This window comes from Podarcis pityusensis, assembly GCF_964106645.2.
Source record: "Podarcis pityusensis genome assembly, chromosome: 14".
Lineage (NCBI taxonomy): Eukaryota > Metazoa > Chordata > Lepidosauria > Squamata > Lacertidae > Podarcis > Podarcis pityusensis.
In genome coordinates this window covers 23,642,809-23,669,389 of record NC_138039.1, presented here as the reverse complement: position 1 = coordinate 23,669,389, position 26,581 = coordinate 23,642,809, and the positions used below count along the sequence as shown (strand labels likewise).

General features: G+C 46.0%; 1 protein-coding gene across 2 annotated transcripts in view; it reads left to right on the top strand.

Annotated features, from left to right (window-relative positions):
• Positions 1-26,581, top strand: part of PKD1 (polycystin 1, transient receptor potential channel interacting) — a 110,232-nt gene that overhangs the window by 34,203 nt on the left and 49,448 nt on the right. The window contains exons 2-12 of one of the 2 annotated variants that reach the window (XM_080981663.1): positions 5,232-5,303; positions 7,313-7,384; positions 8,210-8,379; positions 9,473-10,141; positions 12,135-12,318; positions 20,874-21,082; positions 21,789-21,904; positions 21,997-22,123; positions 23,374-23,648; positions 24,862-25,611; positions 26,401-26,532. In XM_080981663.1, the coding sequence (XP_080837789.1) occupies positions 5,232-5,303; positions 7,313-7,384; positions 8,210-8,379; positions 9,473-10,141; positions 12,135-12,318; positions 20,874-21,082; positions 21,789-21,904; positions 21,997-22,123; positions 23,374-23,648; positions 24,862-25,611; positions 26,401-26,532 (2,776 nt within the window). Of the gene's footprint in view, positions 1-5,231; positions 5,304-7,312; positions 7,385-8,209; positions 8,380-9,472; positions 10,142-12,134; positions 12,319-20,873; positions 21,083-21,788; positions 21,905-21,996; positions 22,124-23,373; positions 23,649-24,861; positions 25,621-26,400; positions 26,533-26,581 lie in introns of both variants that reach the window. The other variant, XM_080981662.1, reaches the window with a different exon arrangement.

Below are 26,581 nucleotides of genomic sequence, written 5' to 3'. Positions count from 1 at the left end.
AGCTGTGGCTCCTAGAAGCTGTCAGCATGCGATAGTGGCCACACCCCAGGAAACAGCTTTGACTGGCAGGCTAAACCAGGTGAGGGTAGCTGATGAGTCTCATACCCTCAGTGTGGTAGGGGCTTTCTCTGCATGCGAAGATAGGCTCCAGCAGATTGAGCAGACAAGACCAATAGTGGGTCCAGCGGTCAAGAAGGCAGTTTTGGCACATGCTGTAGAGGAAGTGAGGGGCAGATGGGGCTCATCAACCTGGAAAAGAAGCACATCTGGAGAAGGAAAACTCTAGTCCTAAACCCCAGCTGCATTGCAGGGTATCTTCAGGAGAAGAAAGGGCTAAGGAGTAAACCCTACACAAATCTGGAGTGGAGTCCCTAAGCTGGTGCCAAATGTATTGCTCTGCTGTTCTTCGGACCACATCAGCTAGGCGGGGGCGGGGGGGGGAGGGATGTCCTTGTCATCTGGGCAGCCCAAAACCTTCATACACACTGCCCAGGCTTGGGCCTCGGGGAGGTCACTTCAGTGTTGCTAAAGCAGAAAAAAACAATGCAGGAGGCAGCAGTAATGACTTACCAGTCTCTGCAGCCACAGCAGGCGGTGTGATTCTCCAGCTATTTGACCACCTCTGGAGGCACACTCCATTGTCTCATTGCAACATAGGTGTGTGTGTTTTGCATACAACAATGCACATGTTGGAGAGAAATGCTCTCAAAAAGCCTAATGGGTGTGTGTGTGTGTGTGTGTGTGTGTGTGTGTGTTTAAAATAGCAATCTTGTACAGAAATGGAAGGGAAGCAAATTTAAGACTGGAAAAATGAGAAACTGAAATGGACAGATTTTGCCCATCACTCAGGGAGCTCGTGGTGATGGTAGTGGTATTTGAAACCAGAGAACAATTTTGCTGTTTAGTTAAGAGTAGCAACTGAAATGGCAAACCTCCAGTATTGCACTCACATGACTCTAGGGGGCTGCTGAGCGGCTGGGGGCGGAGGCGGCATTTGGCCTCCAGTATATTCTAATGTGACAGCTTCATGATAACAGCTCTTTGAGGCTGGGAGGTAGCAGAGCAGCAGCGCAGAAAGAAATGAGAAGGCAGCCGTCACAAGGAAAACAACTATGCCGCAGCTTAAACGAGGGCCCGTCAGAAAAAGCACTTTTGAAATGCAGGGGGGGGGGGCAGAATGGCAGGACCAGTTGCTCCCCCCCCCCCCACACATTAAAAAGAAAACCCTCCTTCCTCATTGAAAGCTAGCATCTCAGGGAGACTAGCTTTCCGCCTGAGTTCCATATGCAGGGAGGTTTTGTTTTGCTTTTAAAACCAAATATGGGAGACCTTTTGAGCAGACATGCTGCTGCCTCAGGTGAGAAACCCCACAGGATCCTTACCAGTGTGAAGGTCTGCTCTGCAAACCAGGTCACAAGTAGCCCACACAAATGCTTATCAGCCTGCTTGCCCCCACAAACCTAAGTTAGTAATTTGTGGCTTAAGAGGAAAAGGAGTAAGGGAAAAACAGCCAATTTTCTAAATATCCCACCCTAAACCTCTTACTGGCCTGATGCAGCCAGGTGTGTGGTCATTGACAAGCATGGTTCACGTGGATTAACTCAGGCCGGATCTAGACACATCAAAGAAGTGTTTCTGTTAAACACGTTGCAAACTTTGTATGAGAAATCGGGTTAGCAAAAACGGAACTCCACAGCACCACCTGGTGTCACAGTGTTAGAATGCATAAACAATGCATATAAAGCGATTTTCCTTTGCCAAGGTAGCTGAGTCCTCAGCCTTCCCCATCTTGATGTCCTCCAGATGTCTTGGACTACAGCTGCCATCAGCACCAGCCATAAAAACCATGCAGTTCTGGGGCTGGTGGTGGGAGCTACTATAGTCCCAAAATGCTGGGCTGGTTGGAACCGGTGGGAGCTCAGTTCAAAGACATATGGAGGGTGCCAGGTTCAGGAAGTCCGGTTTGTCTCAATAGTTGCTTTCAACAACCCTGTAACAGGCCAGAGTTCCAGTGTTTCTCAAATAGAAGTAGGTTGCCTAATTTCAATTTCCCCTCCTCCGTTTTAATTTAACTTAATATTGAGTGTGTTTGAAGAATAGGTAAGCAATTGCATTCCTTATCCAGAGAGGCAACACCTGCAGTTTAAGCGAGGATTTATAAGGTCTTTGCTCCAGAGCTTCTTTCTGGAGTTTGGCTGGAGCCTGTGTCAAATAATAACAGAGAAGAGAGTGCCTTTGAATATGTGCAGAATCCCTTTGTTTCTGCATAGCTCTTCATCTGTTTTCTGACTGTCCCTTTTAGTTGTATGCTGCCTTCGATTAGTAAAAAGTTAAGTAGGTACGTCACCTTTATATTTAAAGGAATGCTTTAAAAATCTGTGCTAAGACACAAGGGCTGTCAGTTGGTTCTGAGCTTCAGCGCCTCTTATTTTTAAAAACCGAGCACTCTTTGACAAACAAATGGCCGGGCAGAATGACGTTTTGCAAAAGAAGCCTTTGCAGAATCTGAATTTTCACTGCACATTGTTTGGGTATTTGGGACAGAAGGTGGAAAACCCTCCTAAGCAGTTTGGGACTAGATGTACGCAGCGAAGAGCCAAGGAAAATGGTGTTTGAGCTATAAAAACAACTGCGTCCGTACCAAGTGGAGAGGGGCCAGCCAGTCTTGAGCGGAGCTGCTGTGGTATTGATCCTTCAGAGCAAATCTGGTGTTCTTGGTCTCCAGCCTTGTGAGTGGGAGTAGGCAGAAATGATCCTCAGTGTCAAATGAGAAGAGCTCCTTTGCGGGCGCCAAGGATTTTTCACGGTTGCTCCTGAGCACTCTGCCATCAGGAAATGAGGGCGGGGGGCTTGGGGGGCTGCAAGCAGCTTTGTGAGCTTTAATTTGCATGCATTAAATTAAAGAGTTTTGTAAAATGTATGTGTTGGCAGTTCTCTTTTTAATGTGCTATTAAGCTGAAGGCAAAAAAGGGAAAGAAAATGAAGAGGGAACAAAGGAAAGGAAATACACCCCTTTCCCAAACCTTTCAAAGAAGACGTCAAATCCATTGAATATTTCATACCTATCCTGCCTGCATCTTTGCTAAAAAGTCTCTTTTGAAAGACTTCATTTATCCCGAAGTTATAACTTGACTTCAGAGGAGGAGAATAATAATAATAATACTTTCAGTTTTATTTTTTTATCGTCGTCTTCTAGCTTGGGGAGGAGGGGGAATTGCGTTTGGGAACTGTGGTTTGGCCAGCTGAAAAAATCCCTTTTCAAACAAATCCTGTTTTGTTTTAGCCACTTGATTGGGTTTAAATTAAGTCTGAAATGAAAGCTGGGATTTTTGAAAAGGCCCTCCGAACCCTTCCTAGCCTGTTGCTAGCGAATTCTCCCACAGCCACTGGCAGAGTCGGTCTGATGTCACAGAATGTTCCTGAGATTCTGTCTGGTGCGGGTGGGTGGGTGAGGAATGTGTCACACAAGCAGAATATTGACAGATACTGGTGGTGTGAGAAAAGTTAAGAGGTCAGTGGAGTTGGGAAGAGCTCATCCCTGTTCTAAGCACCCATAAGAGCCAGTGTGCTTCATTGGAGGAAATGAAATGAAGAGGAAATGGTGTGATCCAAACAGTTTCTATCCTACCGCATAGTTTTAAAGCTGAGCACCAGCACCTTAAATTGAGTTCCAAAGCAAACGAGTACCTAATACTTCTGTTTTAGAATTGATGCAATGTAATTACACCTGGGTCTCAGTTGCAGCCACACAATCAATATATTGCAGTAAACCAGCTGAGAAATTGCCAGAACATGCCTCAGTTCTCTCCTTAAAAGCTAAGGCAAGAGAACCACAAGGGGAACTGCTCAAGAAAATATATATATATGCATGCTTTTTTTCTCGTTTTGGAACAAGGCACATATCTCAGATTTTACAGAGGAGGGAAGAGAGGAACAGGAAGCGCAAAGTGTCATTTTTGCATCCAGAATGGGACTTTGCATCACCTCCAGGTATGAAAATTGCCATTTGGATGTGACAGAGAAGGTTAGAAAAAGTGTGTGACCAGAGGTTCCCCTTCATGTCAACTGTAACATCTGTGTTAAATCTTAAAAGTGCCTGCTCCAGATTCATTACAGTGGTACCTCGGTTAAGTACTTAATTCGTTCCGTAGGTCCGTTCTTAACCTGAAACTGTTCTTAACCTGAAGCACCACTTTAGCTAATGGGCTAAAGCAAAGTTCTTAACCCAAGGTACTATTTCTGGATTAACTGAGTCTGTAACCTGAAGCTTATGTAACCTGAAGCGTATGTAACCCGAGGTACCACTGTATTCACCTGGATATAATGTTACATGGATTTGCAAAATGGTTTCTTAAATGGTTTGAACAACCCAAGAATACACATACAATATCTGAGCTTGATTTTTATTTTTATCTCAACCTTCGCAATGATTATGCATGCTAAAACACGGGAAGGAAAACAGTAAGCCAGGTGAAAATGAGCAAATGGTGAAAATCTGGGAACAAATGTCAATTCTTAAATTAAAAATTACACTAAAGAATCAGGGGGTTATAGGGGAGAATTGGAAGGGTGGAGATTAGTAGGGCAATATATATTTAAGAAAGGAGTTGGAATAACGAAAGATGGAGGAGATTCATGTTATCACATTTAATATTTAATAATGAAAAATTTATAAGCAGACTTATGAAGTATAAAATATTTAATATTTATTGACGTTTTATAAGTGGCTATTTATATGAATATCATTGGTGAGTTCGTTTGATTTTATGCGCATGCATGCTTCTATCTAATATCTTTCTTTTAGTGAGAAATGTTTTTAGCACATGAAGATTAATAAAAATAAACTTACTAAGGTTTACAATTTTTTAAATAAAATGTACTACATTCTTAATGCAATACATTTTTTAAAACAGCAACAATTGGTCCTTTGCCAATTCCACCTGAATGTATTTTACCGTTGAAATATTTTGGGCTATTTTTGTTCATATATGGCCTCATTTTCCTACAATGGATAATCCAGCTTTAGGAATTGTGAGTGGCTTATAGCTGAAAGGTGTTGTCTTTGGCTAAGCGGATCCCTCTGTTTTCACATGCCAAAAAACAGCTTTTTGTCTCAGTCTGGAATGAAGTGGGGAGACAGACAAGCACTTTTGAAGCCAGGATGATGGAACAAAGACAAAATAAAATGTGAACGATAACAAGCTCTATTCTCATTCTCTCTCTCTTTCTAGGAATCTTTCCAGTAACAAGATCAGTGTTTTAAACGTCGAGGCATTTGCACAGCTGACTTCCCTGACAAAATTGTGAGTGTCTCGTTACATCCTTTAAAATCTTGCAGCATTTAAATTCACCTTCCCTTTTTTGGTATTTGGCAAGCCTCCTGTCACCCAGGCCTGTGTGTATTCTGTGATCCCACCGTTGACACCCTGCACGTAGGAAAGGTGGGACTGAGCAGGGATTAAGTTCACATTTAAAGGCGAACATGTTTAATTTGCACATTCCAACACAATGTGAACCGAAACACAGCCGCCCTTCAAAATTTGCACTTCTCCGAACGTTGCAATGTCAGCCAAGTGATGTGCACAAAAATGTAAGGTGCGCAGAAAAAGCCACACGTTATTGAAAATAAGTTACGAAAAGGAATTACAGTAGGGGAAATCATTTTGCAAAAATGTGATATCGGGCAAAACTGCATGCAAAAATATGTGTACTAGGAAGAAATTCACAAAAAGACGTTAATTTTCATGAGGATTGGGGGAAAAATCACCAACTGATCTGGAAATGTGAATTTAAGACTGGAGAAATGAGAAACTGATGGAACAAGAACTGACAGATTTGCTCATCCCTAGGAGTGAGTGAGTGAGTGCTGCATTCATCGTGTGCGAAGTCCCTGCTTTAAATTTTAAAAGAAAACTCTAAATGCTGTGACATTGAGGTCAAAAGTATAGGGACACTTTGGGCTAAGATCAGGGGAGGGGAATGAGGTTCATGTTGTTCAGTGGCTATTCTGCAAGAAAAGGAGCTAGGCACCTTTGCATGATCTGTACAAAGCACAGATTTCGTTCTTTTCTTAGTGAAGAATTTGCATTTCATTAATGCAGAATATTGACTTCTGTTAGCATGGAGCAGAGCCTGAGGGCCACATTTCCTCATGGGCAGCTGTCTTAGGGGCCGGATGCCAGTGATGAGCAGGACCAGAGGCAAAAGGGGGAAAAAATACATTGTTAAAAACTCATTTTTCGGTTAGATAACCGCATCACAAAATTCAGAGAAGAGCAAACTTTGAAGGATATCTGTGCACTGTTTCGCATGTTGATTTGGGAAGCGCAAATGAATTTCTCTGTCACACAGCCCTGCATCCCTACCGCAGAATGAGGTTTTAAAAAGCAAAATGGGCTGTGATTTGAGCCGCTCTGGTTCCCTGGTTTCCTCAGAACGTCGTTACTCTAGCGAGCCAAAGCCTTTGCCCTCTATTCATTGAACAATATTATCCTTCTTGAAAAGGGAAAAAGGAGAACAGTGTTGGATGGGCTGTCAGCCCTAAGTGGTCGGTTGGGTGGACGGACATTTTTGACGCATCTTGGGGCTTGTTGGCTCCTGGTGCAGGAAAGGAGAGGTGGTTTAAGAAGAAGACCAACGTAGCCAAAGACAATTAGCTGCAGTTTCATACTCGGGGTACCTTGGTCTGAAAAAGCCACCAAGGCTGGCATCCCACTCTGGGCTAAAAGCCAGTGTCAGCTCAGACGGAGACCAGCTCTAAGGGCTTATATGAAAAAGTGGGATTTAAGGTCCAGACAACATATGACATTAAACTTGCTTTTTAAAAGGCCTAATTAGTTCTCACCATTTTCTCTCTCCTGCCACTTTCCTTTCTCCCCTCGCCCACCAAAAAACCTCCAGAGACTTTAACCATTTCCTCCCTGTGCCATTTTCCTGCCACAAACCACCTGGAAAAAGGGAACTTGCCAGATGGTGGACCTGTGGCAGGAAAATGACATTGCAGGGAGCGCGGGAAAGTGTTATTAAAGTCCCTTCTCTCCATGCATCACATTCCTAATCCTTTTTTCCCCCTGGAAGTTAAGGAGGGTAGTGCTAAACATGCATCTCTAAAATATGACGTAACATGTAGTTTAAACCTATTTAAAGGTATTTAGGCTGTTGCTAAATTAGCAAGGACTCTGGTTCCTTTCTCTCTTGTTTCATTCCAGCTGATATGGGGCAGGATGTGGGGGTCTGGGCAAGAAAACAAAGCCTTTTTGTTCTCAAGATAATACTCAGGATAATATTGCTCTTTGTCTCTCCCTGACTGCAGAGATATAAGCAACAACAAGATTTCTTCGTTACAAGATGGAATATTTGATAATTTATTTAATTTAAGTGAAATGTAAGTCTGAGCATGCTAAACTTCCATATCTTTTCAAGAGAGTATTGTTTCTTTTCCTCCTTTTTCTAATGTAATAGTGCAGTAGGTTTATTGCATTTATAGTCCATATTTCATGCCCGCCCCTCAAGGAAGTCAAGGTGAAACTCATAGTTCTCTCCCTTACAATTTACTCCTCACAACAACCCTGTGAGGTAAATAAGGCTGAGAGGCAGTGATTGGCCCAAGGTCACCTAGTGAGCTTCATGACTGAAAAGGGATTTGAACCCTGATCTCCCAGGTCTGACACCACTCCAGCACTTCTAGTGTAGGGCTGCCATACGTCAACAACTTTTGGTGGTTTCCTGGGCTTTTTTTGAAATATGGCAACGCTGTTCTAGTGCCACCTTTGTTGGCAGCAGCTGCAGGGACCCTAGAAAGTTAATCTCTAAATTACACTCCCACATTTCCATCCCACTAATCTTTGGTGTGCAGCATTACAGAAAGTAGGTTCACAGCAGCAAAGAAATTTCCCATTGTTTTTTTAGCTCTGACATTTCTGAGGGCTTGCCATTAACGTGCCATAGCTTTTGACAGACTTTGTCATAATCCTTTGGAAACCTAGTAGAGACATTGTGTTCTCTTCCTAGGCCAGAGAAATCCTGCAGCAACCCATCCAATGTGAAATTGCAAGGCACTTATAATTTGGGGGGGGGGGCAGGGGCGGGAATCCTGCATTCTGCTTTATAAGTCACAGCGGTTATTGGTAGGAAAATAATTTTTTTATAAGGCTGGCTTTTGCTTGTCAGGAGAATGTGCCTTTCATCTCACTCCTCTGCCTGCTTTCAGAAACTTAAGCCTGAACCCGTTCCTTTGCGACTGCCGCCTCGCCTGGCTCCCCCGCTGGGTGGAAGAGAGAAGAGTGAAGATTGTGCGTCGGTCAGAAACGAGATGCGCTCAGCCTCCTGTGGTGGCAAACGTCCCGCTCTTCAACGTGTCGTTCAGCGACGTTACTTGCGGTGAGGCTAGGACAGGAGATGCCAACATTTATTTGGGCCGATGGGCACATTCAGAATGTTGAGTGAGCGCCACCAGTCACAAAATGGCTGCTGTAGGGTGTGGCAGAAGACAAAATGGCCACATCGGGGGTTGGGAAAAGGAAAGAAAGAGACAGGGCCCACAATGCCGTGCAAGCGTGACTTATATCAGCCACCCCATCAATGGGGGGAAAGGCGCCTCTCCTCTGTTTGCTATGGATGGGAGGGTGGGCATTATAGTTGAAAGTTGTTTTTAATTCTGTAACCCACACTGGGAATTTAGGATGAAAGCTGGGAAATAAATAAATAATGGTGGATTGATAAAGTCAGACCAATTCAAGGTTTTCTTTTTATAACGGGAGACATAAGCATGTTGGTCCAAGAAAGGGAATGTACCAGTCTGGTATGCAAGTCTGGCCTGTCTCCGAAGTACGTTACAAAAATAGATGCCTTTTAGTCCCATTTTATGAAGTTCCATTGTGCTGCATTGAGATAAGAAAATCAGCTTATCAGGCCTCTTCTAATTATTTTTTTTTAAACCAGCAAAAGTGGGAATATTTCCCATATAGGGAAGTGAGGATTATGTATTTGTTTTACTTAGAAAATCCATGGGGTTGTATTCAACTAACTTTTTATTCCGAGTCAACCCACTGAAATTAGTAGACCTAATTTACACCCATTATTTTCAATGGGTCTACCTAGACTAGGACTGACATTATCTACAACCCATAAACTGCTTGCTCAGAAAGTAAATTTTAAGAAATAAAGCCAAGCCATTTGCAAGATAGCAGGTGCCACACAGACAAAGCAGCTCATCGTTGACAGTTCAGAGAACGTTCCAGCCAGGCAAAAGCAGCTGAGGAGGCTACAGATTGGGGCTGGTGAGGGGTGCATCTTAAGGCCTGCGAGAGTTCTGAGGGCCTGATAGAGAATCCTGAAGGGCCGCATTGAGCCACCAGGCTGGAGTTTCCCTGCCTCTGGCCTAATGACTTGAGAACTATAATTTGGAATTCCGTATTTATGTGAGACCTCATTTGTTTTGTCCTCTCTCTTCACCCCTCCACCATTTTTGCAGGAGCTGACTACATTGCCTGCCTGACAGACAACAACACAGGTGTGGCCGATTCCATTGTCCGATTCACCTCCACCCTCCCTCAGAACCTGACGGAAGAGACATGCGGCGCTTTTTGCTTTGCTGGAGGGCAGGACTACGCGGGCTTCAGCCATGAGGCGCACTGCCTGTGTGGCATCGCTCTCGAACCAAACTCTTCCTTGGACTGCTTGCCATTTTGTGACGTGCCTCCCGCCGGGCCTGTGTGTGGCGGCCCTGCCCTCGTTCCAAGTGTCTTCCCGGCACAGCTGCCCATTTCCTTGGTGGGGCCTGACGCTCCTTTTGCCCCTTACCAAGGGGTAGCTTTCAGCGTCTGGGCCCCAATTCCCATTGACACCTTTCGGTGGGACTTTGGGGACCACACAGGCCTTTTGAACACCACCAAGACAACTGCCCTCCACCAGTACACGTCGCCTGGGCAGTACAGCGTCACGGTTGCCATCTTTGTCGGTGGCCGGTTGACGTCCGCACAGACCAACGTCACGGTGGTGGCAGCCCCAGAGGAGATAGAGCTTCAGTGTCCTCGTGTGGTGAAGACAAATGAAAGTTTGAGGTTGCAGATAAGGAATCGAGGGGGAACTGACCTGTCAGCTGTGTATAGCATCACAGCGCAGGAGAAAGAGTCCAGACAAAGTGAGTTGAATATTGTCTGATGAGGAGAGACAGAGCTGGCAACTTCACGTTGTTGTTGGTGTTGTTGTTGTTCTCAATTACCCACCCTTCATCACAAGATCCCAGGACAGGTTACAACAATGCAGATATACAGGGTATATGTATCTGCGTAAGCGATACGTATAGTAGGCCACTGAAATTAATGGACATAACTAATTGAGGTGCATGAATTTCAGTAGTAGAACTTAGGCAGCATTCACTTTTAAAGTGCTATGATGCCATTTTAAACCGTCATGGCTTCTTCCCCCAAAGAATTCTGGGAGCTGTCGTTCATTAAGGGTGCTGAGGGTTTTAAGGAAGTCCAGATTCCCCTCACAGAGCTACAATTTTCAGAGTTCCCTGAAAGAGGGATTGATTGTTAAACCACTCTTGGAATTGTAGCTCTGAGCGGGGAACAGAGAAACAGTGTTGTGCAGTGGTTAGAATGCTGGACTGGGACCTGTGAGACCAGGGTTCAAATCCCCCCTCAGCCGTGAAGTTCACTGGACAACCTTGGACCAGTCACTGTCTCTCAGCCTCATCTACCTCACAGGGTTGTTGTGGGGATAAAATGGGGTGAGGGGGAACTATGTACACCACCTAGAGCTGCTTGGAAGGAAAGGTGGGATATAAATGTAATTAATAAATAGGGCCTCTTAACAACTCTTGGCACCCTTAACAAACTACAGCCCCAAAGAGTCTTTGGGGGAAGCCATGATGGTTTAAAGTGGTATATCACTTTAAATGTAGGCTGTGAATGTGGCCTTAGGGTTAAATACAAGCCACAATACTTACTTACTTACTTACGTAACTTATTTATTAAATTTGTATACCGCCCTGTACTTGCAGTTCTCAGGATAAAATCAGAATATACAACCACAAAATACATAATAATAATAAAATAACCCCCCCAACAACCCAATAACATTTGTCTCCTGTAGAATACGGACTATATCATGAAATTACACCCTTTCCAATCATATTCAAGCTACTAGATCACCTGGGGTGCTAAAGAAGCTTATTATATAGAAGTGAATTGGATAAATTCCACGTTAATTTATATTTGGGGTGACAGGATATTATGGAGACATTTGTTGTATATTACAGAGCAGCCCATCAAACTGTTATATTTAAGCTGGCAGTTTTTGCCAATTCTAGTTTCCCATAAGACTTCAGTGAAATGTGGTAGACACAAGAGATGCACAGAACTTGTGATTTGAGAGTGATTATGTCAGGAATTTCAATCTTGACATAAATAAAGTTTCTTGAGGAAATGCAATAAAGACCAATGATTTTATTGAACAGAAATAGGAAAGTGTGTGTTTGATTCATGTGAATATTTATCTGCATATGTACACACCATTTTATAGTATAGTTAAATGAATTTATTAGAAAAGATTAAGGACTGCAACTTACAGGTATTTTTATGAGCATTTAATTTAGAACAACATTTTATTGAATCAAGTAATTAACCCCTAGTTAATTATTTCTGTTAGTGTTAAATTCAACGAGCAGGGTGGGGGTGGAGGTGTTGCCTAGCAACCAGGCCAGGCCTAGGAACCCGGCAGAGTGGCCTGTTGTTTCCTGAGATATCACATGCCCTGATTGACTGTCCACTTGTGAGGGGGTTTCTCTTCTGTGTGTTTCGTTGAATGTCTCCCTGCTCTCTACAAGACCTGGAGCAACAAAGGCAAAACCTCTCTTATTACTTTCTCCTCAAATTATACATTGTTTTTGTCCAGTTTTGCTCAGTAGAGAGTTACCATGATTTCTTTTCTCCCTATACTCATCCAAGTTATTTAGGCGACTTTTGCTAAAATAAGCTTTGCAAGGTAATGCTCTTCATTTTGGCCTTGGCTGCCCTGGGGTTCTTCCATGACTTTGTTGCCATAGCTTGGTCAGGAAAGACAAGAGTCTGACCCTTGAGCTTCCAGGAAGCAGCCTGAACAATGACATGTTGATGCTTCCTCCACAGCGGTCCAGCCAGTGTGCCCCTTGGATAGCGTGGTCTTCCCTGGCAACAGCCACTGCTATTGGCTGGTGGCAGAGAAAGCAGAATGGCCGGAGGCTCAGCAGCATTGCTGGGAATATGGCAACGGTACTCTGGCCTTCGTCAGCAGCCCCCAGATCCAGAGTTTCTTAGTGTCCCGCGTCACCAGGTAAGTGATTAAAAGATAGATGTTTCTTTAATTACCTGCAATAAGGTGATACTTGTTGAGGTTAATAATAATAATAATAATAATAATAATAATAATAATAATTTTTAAAAAATTTATTATTTATACCCCACCCATCTGGCTGGGTTTCCCCAGCCACTCTGGGTGGTTTCCAACAGAACACTAAAATACAATAACCTATTAAACATTAAAAGCATCCCTCAACAGGGCTGCCTTCAGATGTCTTCTAAAAGTCTGGTAGTTGTTTTTCTCTTTGACATCTCGTGGGAGGGCGTTCCACAGGGCGGGTGCCACTACCAAGAAGGCCCTCTGCCTGGTTCCCTGTAACTTGGCTTCTCGCATCGAGGGAACCGCCAGAAGGCACTCGGCACTGGACCTCAGTGTCCGGATAGAACGATGGAGATGGAGACGCTCCTTCAGGTATACTGGACCGAGGCTGTTTAGGGCTTTAAAGGTGTTAAGTTGTGGGTTGACATAGCAGACGACACAGCGATTTCTCCAAAGCAGCTCTTTATTTTGTAAGCTGGAACAGAACTGAGCAGCAAACAGCTCAGCCGGCCTGCTTTTATAGGCAGCCGGCTGTCAACATTGTAGCAACAACAACCCAGGGTTTCCCGCCTAAAATAACTGACGTGGACCTGAGTGAAAACTATCTACAGTATCCCCCTGCTGGCCCAGGGTGAGAACTTCAGTACATAACACCCTTCCCCACCGAGATAAGGCGTTAGTTACAATTGTAATGGTTTCCTTATATACAGCACTACACGTAATGGTTCAATTAAGCACAAAAGCATATCGGTTACATTTCCCATACTTAGACCAACAGTGATACATGTCCAACAACATAGTCCTTTAAATAAGTTGGGCGCTTGGAAACACTGCCAGACCGCCGGGGACTGGTAGCCAGGTCCGGGGGGCCACCCAATTCTTGCTGAGGCTGTGGTGTGACCCTAGGTGGCGTTGAAACCAAATCCCCTGGATCCGCTGCTGTGGGTGGAGCCTCTGCAAGTGGAGTGGTCTGAGTCTGTGGTAAGTCTGGCAGACCCTCTGAAGCGGCTTGGTTCGGCTCCACGCTGGCAGTTTGCGAGGGAGGTGTAGGTGGAGCCTCGCCATCTGTAAGTGTCTCTTCTGGAGCCACAAGCACAGTTGGGGGCACCACGGTAGTGTCCTAGTCCCCAACCCTGCGCCTAAGCTGGTCTATGTGCCGGCGCCACAAGTGTCCGTCTTCGAGTGCCACCTGGTACGAGCGAGGTCCAGTGACTCCCACTACTGTGGCTGGCACCCAAGGAATGTCCCCCACATAGTTCCGGGCAAAGACCTGGTTTCCTGGAACAAATGGCCGTGGCGCGTTGGCACAGCCTGGGGGTTCAGCCACGGCAAAGTCCGGGTGCAGCCGGTCGAGCGGTGACCTGAGGCGGCGGCCCATAAGCAGTTCAGCAGGACTCTGCCCTGTGGTCGCATGAGGGGTGATGTGTTGCACGAACAAGTATTCGGCGACCCGCTCGTGCCAGTTTCCCCGGTCCAGGCGCGCCAGTGCCTCTTTTGCCGAGTGCACCATTCTCTCCGCTTGCCCGTTGCTGGATGGATGAAAGGGTGCCGTTAGGGCATGGCGGATGCCCAGTCCCAAAAGATACCGCTCAAAAGTGCCTGACGTGAACTGCGGTCCGTTGTCGGAGACAAGGACATCAGGTCAGCACCAGCACTTTGAATTGTGCTCAGAAACATACTGGGAGCCAGTGTAGGTTCTTTCAAGACCAGTGTTGTATGGTCTCGGCGGCCACTTTATTAAGGGCCACATTCGCATCATAGATTTAAGTTACTATGATACCACTTTAAACAGTCATGGCTTCCCCTCCAAATACTCTGGCTACAGTTGATAGAGTAGTTTAACAGTCAAGCCCTCTGTTAAACTCAGGAACTCTGGGAACTTTAGCTCTGGGAGGGCAATAGAGGGCTCCTAACAACTTCCAACACCCTTAACGGATTACATAGACACAGACATAGCTGCACGAGGAGTATCCACCCATGATAAACACCTACCCATAAGCGCAGGATTGTGAACATGAGATTCTGCTCTTAGCACGGGACCAAATTAGGCCTGCGGTAGGAGTGTTCTTCAGTCAGTCATCCAAAACCCATTAAATTTTGTTTCCACTGATAAAGAGCATCTCCTCCTGTTCCCAGCCTCTTAAATGATTAATTTATTGCACTATTTCATCTTCGCCTTTTCAGACTGATTGCCAGACTCCCAAAGTATTACGGACGCATTGCAGGCTTGAATCCTGACACTACTGAATCTGTCTGGCAGATCTGTGTGCAGGGGGCTGGTGACAGGGGAAAGAACACATTAAGATTCAAGATGCCATGTCACATTTAATAATCAATGGAATTACACCGTGCTCTCTCTCCACCGCAAATCCCTTCACCTTGTATTAATCATGGCTGTGCGTGTGGCATTATGTCCTGCATTGGTGGCTAACGCATTATCTTGTCATTGCCAGAAGTATGTTCTATCTCTAGTGTCAAGAGGCAGTAAATGCCACTGAATACCAACTGCCAGGAATCAAAAGTGCGGAGAGTCATGTTGCACTCAGGTCCTGCTTAGGGGCTTTCCGTTGGGGCATCCGACTGGCCACGCTGAGAATGGGGTGCTGGGCTAGATGGGCCTTTGGTCTTAAGTAGCAAATCCACTTCGAATCCCAAAGTTCACACTCTGTTAATAGGAGCCATCTGTGCTAGGGTTAACCAGAGTTAGGGCTGATGCAGGCGTACCACCCTACTAAGGTTAAAGCAAACTATGGGAGGAATGTAGAGGTGGACGTATCAACTTGCACCCATCTCATTTCATTTTTGCTGGCGCTCAATCATAGATCAATCCGGTTTTGTCTGCATGTTTGGAAAGAATGCATGTAAAGTTCCCATTTGAGTTGTACACATAGATACATGTGATACCGTGTGCATTATTGAACCCGTTCCTTAAAAAGATGTATTTTCCAATGCTTTTCTCTGTTCTTTACTTTGAAATATATGTTTTATATGCATTTAACTGTAAAAATGTGTATGTGGAGGGGAGTTCCATACTTTTGGTGCTCTGAAACCGCACTGCAAAATCTGAAGGAGTGCAAAATCTGAGTGCGTGTTGGGAGTTTCAATCATCGAGCAAGCCCCAGATCCATCAAGTTGGGCCAGTCTGTTGAAAAAAGCAGACTGAACGAATTCCTCCTAGAGGAGGGGAAGAGAGTACACGATCCCATGACACAATCTTAGGTCAGAAACATCGCCTCTGTATCAGGCCTGCCTTTCCGCGATTTCATCAACCTCTAGCCCTCTGTCACTTTAAAGGCTACATTGCTGTACCATAAGTTTCCTCAAGACTGTGCAATTTGCTTTGGCTCTGCTCGATCAAATCCTTTGCAATTTGGCCCCTATCCTGCCTCCGCCTCATAGTGGGTGGAATCGGCAGCTCCTGTTGAGCCTTCCTAGACACTGCCAAGATACAGGATGTTCTACTTTATTCCTCTTTATTTCTTTCCTTCTTTGGGCGTCTCAAGACTGTCAAAGTGTTTTGCAGGAAGGATTCAAGCGTATACCAGGAAAGTTAGGTTTATGTAATTCAAGTGAATTTAGCGCCACAGAGCCACTTAAAAAAAAGAGAAGGGAGACAGGCCAGTGCATTGAAAAGTGTGGGGTGAACAAATAATTTGTGAACATACAACATATAACATATTGTAAGGCATTGAAACACCCTGCAAATAAATCATAGAGTTGGAAGGGACCTAAATCTCCATATACAATGGTACCTCGGGTTACATACGCTTCAGGTTACAGACTCCGCTAACCCAGAAATAGTGCTTCAGGTTAAGAACTTTGCTTCAGGATGAGAACAGAAATTGTGCTCCGGCGGTGCAGCAGCAGCAGGTGGCCCTATTAGCTAAAGTGGTGCTTCAGGTTAAGAACAGTTTCAGGTTAAGTACGGACCTCCGGAATGAATTAAGTACTTAACCCAAGATACCACTGTAGTTTAACCCCCTGAAATCAGGGTTCAGTAAAGGCCAGATATAATCTAACTTTTGTGCAAGCTTTGTGCAAGCAAATCAGCACTAACGCTCAATAAACAGGACACCTGGAGGAGCTGTCCTTTCTTTTGTTGACTGCTTCTCATTACGTAGTTCACGATTCATCCGTCTGGAGGAAAAACAGCCAGTTTCCTCCGGCACTGGGCTCTAGCCGGCATCTGCTCAAATACCTCACAGACAAGACTGAGAACATCTGTGTTTTATTCCCTTCAAAGTCCTTAACACAGCCTTCCCCAGCCTGGTGCCCTCCAGCTGCTTTGGACTACAACTCTCTTCATCCCCCAGCCAGCACCCCATCTGGTTTGTTTCAAGAGCCATGCTGGCTAGGGCTGATGGGAGTTGCAGTCCAAAACAGCTGGAGGGCACCAGGTTGGGGGAAGGCCACTACCCTGATGAATCTTTTTTCTCCAGCTCAAGGAGGCCCTGGCCCTGAGTCCATTTTCCTAACTGGCCCTTCTTCTGGATCCCAGATTTGGGCTTTTTTCAGGGTTGGAGTCTGAGATTATTGATACGTCCAACCTTTGGTTGTAGAGTCACTAAGAGTCACTGGCCAGTTGCCCTCTTAGCCTTTGGGTTATGTCCAGTGCTAGTCCTGCTCTGAGCAGATCCATTGAAATTGGTGGGATTGAACACTGATTTGTGTGGGACTTCTCTGAGTAGAACGTAGCTGGATACTGCCTCTTCGATTCATGTGCAGGCTGGGGTGTTGCTGTGTATTTTATTTTATTTTGCTGGATGGGCTGAAGGCGGAATGAAACCCCCCAAGGGAGGGGATGGGGCGCGGTGGGGTGAGCTCCTTCCCAGCTGCCGTGCGCCTTGCTTTCCCTCTCACCCCCGCCCCGCGTCCCAGTGTCATCTACGTCCTGGTATTGCTGTATTTATTTGATCTGTTCTATTAGATAAACAGGGCGCAAAGGATTCCAAGCTGATGAAGTTTCCTCCTCCCGTCCGTCCAACCGCCCCCTCCGCCCCCCGCTCCTAGTTCAGTGATAGAAGATGAATTGGTGGAGCTACTGAGCATTTTCTTGGAAGGTCCTTCACATACTCAGTTTCTTGTGGGAAAGCAACTGCCGAAGGAATCTGTTTCCCATTAGCCTGTGTGGCAGCCAGAGAACCCTCTCTCCATCTCTCTCTCTCTCCCTCCCTCCGTTGATGCTTAAAAAAAATTGTTTATAAAAAATATTTTCATGCCACCCACTCATATCAAAATCCAAGGTGGAGCACAATGACAAGTACTGACCCAGAAGACATAAGAACAAGGCAACGCCTGATGTCTTTCTCCTCTTTTTCTTGCTGTTCCTCTTCTTCAGCCCACCCCCACCTCTCCTCAAGGTGTTGAGTGCTTAAGGAAGGAAGTGCTTGGTGGAGATGGTGCCCACTTGGGGTGAGGGAGAAATTTGATTCGCTTTGCATTTAAAAGTGAATGTACCTAATCCACACTTTACGAAAGAGTAGGTGAACGAAATCTACACTTCTCCACATTTTGCAATGCTGTTTTCCAGCCAAGTGACGTGTATAAAAATGTATGTAGGGGGGGGGGAGGCGAAGTGTGCATGGAAATGCAGAAATTAATAAAACTTTTCTGCAAAAATGCATTCTGCTAGGGGAAAATGCTTTGGGAAAACATGCATAGTAGGGGAAAGTTGCATACAAAAGTTTTTGTGTTAGGAAAAATCCACATCCAAATGCTGATGCATTTTGTCATGAGGACTTTTCAAAAATAATAATCAGCTAACTGACGTGAAAATGTGGAGAACCAAATTTAAGACTGGAGAAATGAGAAATGGAGAGCAGCCAAAGCGAATAGATTTGCCCATCCCTTCTGCCCACTGACACATTTGCCCAAAGAGCCCCCACTTGAGCCAGTGGTCAGCAGGTGGGAGGCACAGTCCATCTCGTCGTTTTTCTGAGGGGGGCGGGAATGAGTTAAGAGTTAGATCATAGCTGGAATTAGGACAGGAAAATCTCCCTGGGCCTTCAGCGATGGCAGCGGCTTGGATGTTTCCTAGTCTCTAAGTGAAGCCAATTGCTCAGGAGCAAAACACAGTCGGTTTCTTGTTCTTTAGACATATTTTTGTAGCTTAAAAAGAAGAAAAAGCACGCCCTACTGGCTTGGAAGGCCAAGTTATTTTTGTCACCGTTTTTTCGCTGCAAAAGCTCTTTTTTGAGATGACCTCATTTATTACTATGACCAGCAAAGAGCCTCAGTGGTAGGAGAACCACTTATTATCTTCTTGCAAGCTAAGCCACGCCGTCTTGTCTTATGGAAGACACCCACTACTTCAGCAGGGGTGGAGATGGGAAGAGGCTTGGTCATAGTTGAATTAATGTACTGGTTTATTGAAAATGTACTGCTTCCAACAACAACAAAAGGCACCCAAAGTGATTCATAACAAGAATAAAGTACAGTAACACAAATACATAAACAAGCAAAAAGCATACTTTTACTCTGATTATCTAATAACTGGTGCTGTCCAGAGTGGCCCTGCAGCACGAGTGATAGGGCAATGCCTTCTCTTGGAGTTACAATTTAAAAGGCACAACACAAAAGGAAAGGCAGTTGGAAGGGAGGAGGAAAGAAGGAAGCTCAGTTACTTAGTTCTTAGTTACAAAGATATTGCAATGACCAGCTGGAACAGAGTGATTTAGAGAGGCAGAGCCAAAGTTTGGTGGCTCCAGGGTCCTGGTTTGCTCCATTTCCCACAGTCCGATGGAAACTGAGCCACATAGCAGTGGATCATCAGAGGCACCCAAAGAGGAGTGCTCCTCCTACAAGCCCCAAGCTTTCCCAAGGAGCAGCAGGCTGCTGTACTCGGAGGCTGATTTCGGTACATCTGGACAATGCACATTTCTCAGCAGCCTCCCTGAATTACAACAGAGACTGCAATTTCAGAGCAGACTCAAGTGGGAGAGAAATGTCCCCAATGGTGAGAAGGGTTGTTACTCCAACCAGATGCGTCCAGAGTGCTCGTGTAATGTCAGGCTTCGAAAATGTGACATCTTCTTCCAGCCACGCTCTTTGCTTCTGCGGCTGCTAAATCATGCAGACATCCACTTCAGTGCCTCCACCCCTTCTAGCCAAGGTTGTTCCTGTGTTTTTGGACCCTGCTGTCTTTTAACCTCCGTTAACTGGAAGAGAGAGCACTGTAAAAGTTGAAGCTGTCTAGGGCAAAATGGCCATGCAGGCTCAGGCTGTGTGGGAGTTGTGCCAAACATCTGGAGGGCACCAGGTTGGGGAAGGCTGCCGTATGAGGTGTCACAACTGAGAAAGCCTTCTCTCCAGTTATCACCCGCTCTCTACTTCAGAGGGACGTGGAGGAGGGCCCTGGATGATGATCAGTTAGGTTGAAAGTGGTCCTTTAGGTCCCCAGCTCCTAAGCATAAGAACATAAGAATAACCTGCTGAATCAGACCAATGGCCCATCTAGTCCAGCATTCTGTTCTCTTGGTGGTCAATCAGATGTACCTGTAAGAAGGACCCGTGCACAAGAGCAGTCGCCTCTCCTGCCATTTCCAGCAACTGATAGAGCAGTGTAAGGCCTTAAACATGACCATCTGCACTATGAATTGTTCTTGAAAACAGACGGGCAGCCACTACAGCTGTTTGAAAACTGGAAAAAGCGATCCTCCTAGCCAGTTCCAGTTGGTAGCCCCACAGTTCCATTTTTAACTAATGGGAATTACTGAGAATCTGTTGTTGACACTCCCGTGTACAATTTGTTGTGCTAGTCCAATGCAAGAGTTACCAGTGCTCAGAACAACAGCCCATTTCAGCACCAAGAAATTAGATGTTGGTTAGATTTATTAGGAAGGGTGGTAAATCACAGTTTCCATGAAGCTTTTGGCACGACCCTTCCAGCTTAATCTACTGACTGACTGACCTTGCTCAGAAGCCTAAGCATTTCCTCCCATTCTTCTTTAGAGAAGCTACATAGCTTAGTGATAGAATATCTGCTTTGCATGTAGAAGGTCCCAGGTTCAATCCCCAGCATCACCAGGTAGGGCTGGGGAAAGACCCCTGCCTGAAACCCTGGAGAGCCTCTGCCAATCAGTGTAGATAATAATGAGCTAGATGGATCAAGGGTATGACTCTCTGTAAGGCAGCTTCCTATGTTCCTCTTTAAATCAGCCCTTGATTCAGAATGATGAAGACTAGAAGCTTGCTTTATTTTTAGGTGGTAGAGCATCTGATTTGCATGCAGGGCATCTGAGGTTCAGTACCCAATGGCATCTCCGGTAGGGCTGGAAATTACCCCCACCTGAAACCCTGGAGAGCTGCTGCCAGTCAGTGTACACATTAAAGAGCTAGATGGACTCTGTATAAGGCGGATTCTCTTTCTTACCTTTGGCACTCCTGCTCTTGCCTCCTCCAGTGTTGGAATTCGGATTGCATGCACTGGTGGTGTGCTTAATGCCTTGTGATTCCCTGATACTATTCTGGACTTTCTCTTCCCCAAAAAGGAGCTTGGATGTCTGGATCGGGTTCAACGCAAGCCCCAGCCCTCTGCAGCGAGAGGAAGGCTTCAATCTGCAGAGCTGTCAGAACTGGCTCCCTGGAGAGCCTCACCCGTCCAATGCTGACCACTGTGTCCGGATGGGCCCGGCTGGCCAGTGCAACACAGACCTCTGCACAGCCAAGCACAGCTATGTCTGCGAGCACAAGCCGCAAGGTGGGTGGCTTCATGAAGGGTCTCTCTTGGAGGCAGCTTGTGGGCAGAGCTCTGTACTTAACATTAAAATTCTGCACCAAGAATTCTGCAACCCGGACAACACATTGTGCATCATTTCTCTCATCCTTTGTAGTCTTTCTGCTCTGTGTGACTTACTCTATTTTTTTTCTGGCTGGATGGGAAGGACAAGGAGTTACAAAGGACACAGAAGTTCTTCCTCCAGTCCATGAAAATTATATCCAGGCACTGAGTAGGCTCTGCCCATCAGCTGCCTGGGGCAGGCTTGCTTTTTACAGAATCAGAAGACTGCTTGTCCATCAAAGGCTTGTGGAGAGAAATTTAATAATAACTTTGGAAGATGCATCCAGGTACATTTTCCCATTGAAAGTATCCAAATAACTAGATGGTGTCCAAAGTAGGCGCATCTTCCGTCCAATTGATTCTTCTGTTTCCCAATAGCTGTGATAGTTTAAAAAAATAAAAATGGGATTTTTAAAATATAGCAACAAATATATAACATAACTTGAGATATGTTATGTGCTTAGTCCTGGGTCCTGCTTGCAGGTTTCCCACAGGCAACTGTTCAGCCACTGTGAGAACACGATGCTGGACTAGATGGGCTGATCCGACAGGCTCCTCTTAATGTCACTCCATAAGAAAAAGAGACAGAGGCTAACTTCCTTCCCTACCTGTTTCTTTTAAACAGAGATCCTTTTAAATGCTGAGCACTTTTACCTGGGCACTCCCACCTTTGATACTCCTGTGGCCACGAGCAACGCTACGGAAACCGAGGAGCTGTCAGCCCCGTCAGGAACGGTGGAGGTGAGGAATGCTAGTGGTTCCCTTCCAGCCGAGATCTCCCCTGCTAAGGCACCCTGCAGCTCTGTGAACCTTTTGAGTGTTGTGTTTTCCAGACGGTGGTGTTTCCCAGCTTGGCGTTCCAGCAGGAGGGTTATTTGGTAGCCTTGGAGCTTGTGACTCAGGAGCTGAAGAGGGATGTCCAAGTCCGGTTTCGAGTGCACCGCCCAGCACTCACAGAAGGTGAGGTGCCATTATGTGGCTTGCTGGGAATTCTGGCTAATGTGAATCTGAAATATTTGTACAAAAAGAAGGAAATTGGTCTCATGCCCCAGTTTCTGCATTGCACTGGAACGTTATGGAATCATAATATTGTAGACTTGGAAGGTACCCCAAGGGTCAATCCCCTATAATGCAAGAATCTCAGCTAAAAACTCCTTGACCGATGGCAATCAGACCTCTCTTAAAAAACCTTGAATGAAGGAGTGTCCACCACCTTTCCAAGGAGTCTGTTCCACTGTCAAACAGCTCTTTCTAATGTTTAGTCCGAATCTCCTTCCTTGTACAGTGGTGCCCTGCAAGACGAATGCCTCGCAAGACGAAAAACTCGCTAGACGAAAGAGTTTTCCGTTTTTTGAGTCGTTCCGCAAGACGAATTTCCCTATGGGCTTGCTTCGCAAGACGAAACATCTTGCGAGTTCTTGCGAGTTTGTTTCCTTTTTCTTAAAGCCGCTAAGCCGTTAATAGCCGCTAAGCCGCTAATAGCCGTGCTTCGCAAGACGAAAAAACCGCAAGACGAAGAGACTCGCGGAACGGATTAATTTCGTCTCGCGAGGCACCACTGTAATTTGAATCCACTGGTTCAGGTCTACCCTCCAGAGAAGCAGAAAACCAGGGCTTTATTGGGACTGGCAGACACCCTCTTTATTGTGCATTATTCAAGATTATTTGTGCTCAGGATAGTTATATACAATCCAGCTTTCAATACTCTTTGCATCTGCAAAGGTTTGGGGGCAGAGATGCTGCTTCTTTTCCAATCATCGCATGCCCATAGCTTCCTGCTGAAATCCTGTAACTTTTCATACCACAAATGTTCCAGCATTGTTGTTTTGTCCAGCTTTTGTTACACCACTGTTTGGAACTCTTAGTAACCCTTCAGCATCACACAAGAATGTCAGAAGACAACCCACCCAACCCAGACAACATATTTACAAGCAGAACATAACCGAAAAGGACGTGTTTTGCTCCCCCAATATCAATAATTATTATTCTTCCCAGATATTGTGAATGCAACAACTCAAAATTGTACCTTGATTTTTGGTTTCATGTGTTTCATTTTAATTTCCATTCAACTATATTTTACATCTGTTTCTTACATCTTACATGTTTTGGAGTATTATGTACTTGATTAAATAAATAAAATTATTAATGTATCTCTGGAGCCCAGACAAGGCTCAGGCAATATTTATCTGTTTTCTCCTTCCTGCCCATAGTCTGCAAGGAAGTCCTGAACACCATGGAGCTGTTACCCAGTTTGGAAGAGAATGGGACGTGGGCAGAAATGGAGTGTGCGCTTGGGCTCCTGTGGTGCCCTTTGACCAATACATGCCTTCCACTACAAAACTGCTGTGATCCGGAAACTTGTGCCAACAACTCTGCCACCAGCTCGCCCAGCCCCTCTCCTCGCACTTGTGAAAACCTGTCAGGGAGGAGCGAACTCAAAGAGTCGCTTTTTACCTTGCCACCTGGCCCTTCCACACGGTACCTTGTGAGTGTTTTGAACCGAAAGTGCATACGGGATATTTCTACCATTGTGCCATATTAAGTCACTCAGTAATAATTTCTGGAATCGATATACTGAGTTCCAATTGCTTCTGGCTAGACTCTGTTTCTAATCCTGGCCGCTGCCCCCACCCTTCCTCTGTTTGGGTCTGTTTGGGCTCAGTAGTTAGTTCTACCATGACTAGTTTTGCTTTGCCCCGTTGTCTGCTTCTGATGTGTTGCAGCCTGGGCTGCGTTGTTGGTTAGCAGGAGGCTTGTATGGTCAGATAGCTGCATTATTGACCAATTTCGTTGAGAAGATGTAACAGATGGAATTAAATAATATGCTGTGTGTCAGGGAACTGCCATCAGTGCCGGAGGGAGAGAGCAAAATCCAGAGGGATTCCAGAGAGCGTCCCGGGATTGGGAGAGGCAGCCCATCTTCTGGGGAAGAGAATCAGTGTAGCACCAGTGGAGAAGGGGGGCAGATGGGGGAAGCGGCGAGGCGGTCCCATGACTCCTTGCCGGGGACCAGCAGGGAGAGTAGGGGTCCTCCGCTGCCTACGCCCTCCTTGCGCAGAAGGCTTTCGCGCAGAGAGAGTAGGAGGAGACTAGGCGTCAAAGAGCTTCTTTGCTGGAAGAAGTTTAAGAAACACCCACTGACGGATTCTGCCAGCGATTGAGACAGCCACGGGTGAGTGGCTGTCCGGACAGAAAAGGTTCACTCAGGCAACCCAGCCAGGTGTTTGCACCGGCTTACACACGAGCAACCCCTAGAACCATTACACTGTGCATTAACCAAGAAGGGCTGCCAGAGTGGTTTACAAATCACAAAGGGGGGGGGGTGGAACGAGAGTCCCAGACCCACTGGTGGAGGAGGGGGGGTGTGGTCCGCCCTGGGTGTCATCCCTGAGGGGGGTGACATCACCGCACCCCCGCGGGAGGGTAGCCCCGCCCCTGGGTGCACAGCATGTGTGCCGCTCCAGATGCCAGATCAAGAGTGGGAGCAAGAAAGAAATAAGCAAACTTGAGCACAATATCTTAGGTAGATGAGTTTTTTTGAGCCTGCTGTACCCAGTTGGGTGTGACCAGCATAACCAACCCCTGTACCCAACATTCAACTCACAGTTGCAGTACAGGGGTGGGGGGGGGCCTGCAGTGACCCATACAGAATGGGCTGGGTTTGGAGTATCGAAGTGACCGTGATCTCTCTTTCACAGTTGCACTTCAGGAGCAAAGACACTTTCATCAGGCCAAATGACACCGTGAGCATCCAGCATGACGCAGGGCCTGGGGCCTTCATTCTTTGCCACCCAAGCCAGGTGCCATCTTACCAGATGAGTTACTTCACCCTGAACTCTTCAGACTGGGAGCCAGGCTCTCTCATGCACCCTGAGGCCGGTGGCTGGCATAACGACTCCACCTGCTACTTTAGAGTCCTTTCTGTTGCAGAAAAGACAGTAGCCATTATCGGGGAAGGGAATTTGGGTGTGGACCGCCCTGGCCTGTATGCCGTGAGGGCCACTGTAGAGAACGGAGTCTTCAGCGCCAACCTATCCTGTGATTTTGTGGCTGTCTCTCCGGTGTTGGGCCTCCACGTCATTTACCCTCCAGAGCAAGGTGGCCGAATCTATGTGGAAACCAACCACACTTGGCTGGTGGTGAAAATCTCTTCTGGAGTGAACGCAACTGCTGGATGGTTTGCGGGGAGCCAGAGCTTTCCCTTTGGAAGGAGCTGCCCGCCTTCAGTCATCCCACTTGTGCCTGAGTGCACCAGGGACACCAATGATACCTGGTTCTCAGTCGTCATGCTGGAGAACATCGGGGGAAATGCCAGCACCCGAGTGCTGTGGGCAGAGAATGCCGTCAGCTCCCAGAACATCACCATCACTGTGAAAGCAGAGGATGCTATCCGAGGCCTCCGTGCAACTCCAGACCCAGAGACCAGAGTCTTGCTGAATAACCGTGTGGTAAGTAGGGTAAGGAGATAAATTTGCTTTGGTTCTCCTTTAAGCACCACCCTGCCTCTTCTGCACCTTCTGGAACGATGCACAAACCGAAATGCACTGATCCTTTGAAATTTGCACTTTTCTGAATTTTGCAATGCAGCCAAGATATGTGCACAAAAGTGGGTGTGGGTGTGTGGGTGTAAAAAAATGCATGTATTAGTGAAAATAACTTAAAATGCATTCTATGAAGGGAAGTGGTTTGCAAAAATGTGTATGTTCAGGAATTGATGCACTAAAATGCTTATGTGTTCTAACTCAGCCTTCCTGCGTGTTTTGTGCTACAACTCGTATTAACCCTGGCCAACACTGCTATTTTGTACTACAACTCCCATCAGCCCCTGCCAGCGCATCTGTGGCCATTACAGTCCAAAACATCTGGAGCCCACCAGGCTGGGGAAGGCTGTTGCACCATTTCCCAGCTAATCATTGTCAGATCCGTCCCTTTCTGAGTTTGTCATACTGTTTACTTCTCCTCTGCTTTTTGACAAAAGCAGTTTGAGAATGATGGAGTCCACTTGCCAGGGGCCCTGCTCTTAGAATGGTCACGATTTGAAGTCACATGTAAACTTTTCTCTGAAATAATAATAATAGTAATAATAATAATAATAATAATAATAATAATAATATATTATTTATACCCTGCCCATCTGGCAGGGTTGCTCCAGCCACTCTGGGCGGCTTCCAACGGAATATTAAAATACAATAACCTATTAAACATTAAATGTGCCCACCTGTTCTCATCCATTGCAGAGTTATGTCCCCATGATGGATGCCGGATCGGACGTTACCTTCCGGTGGACCGTGGACGATAAGCGCTCTTTCACCTTCTACAACGATGTCTTCCATGTTATTTACCAGACACCGGCTGTGTACAAGCTGTCGGTAAGTCACAGGCAGCTGCTATCAATGGCTACTAGCCATGATGGCTTTG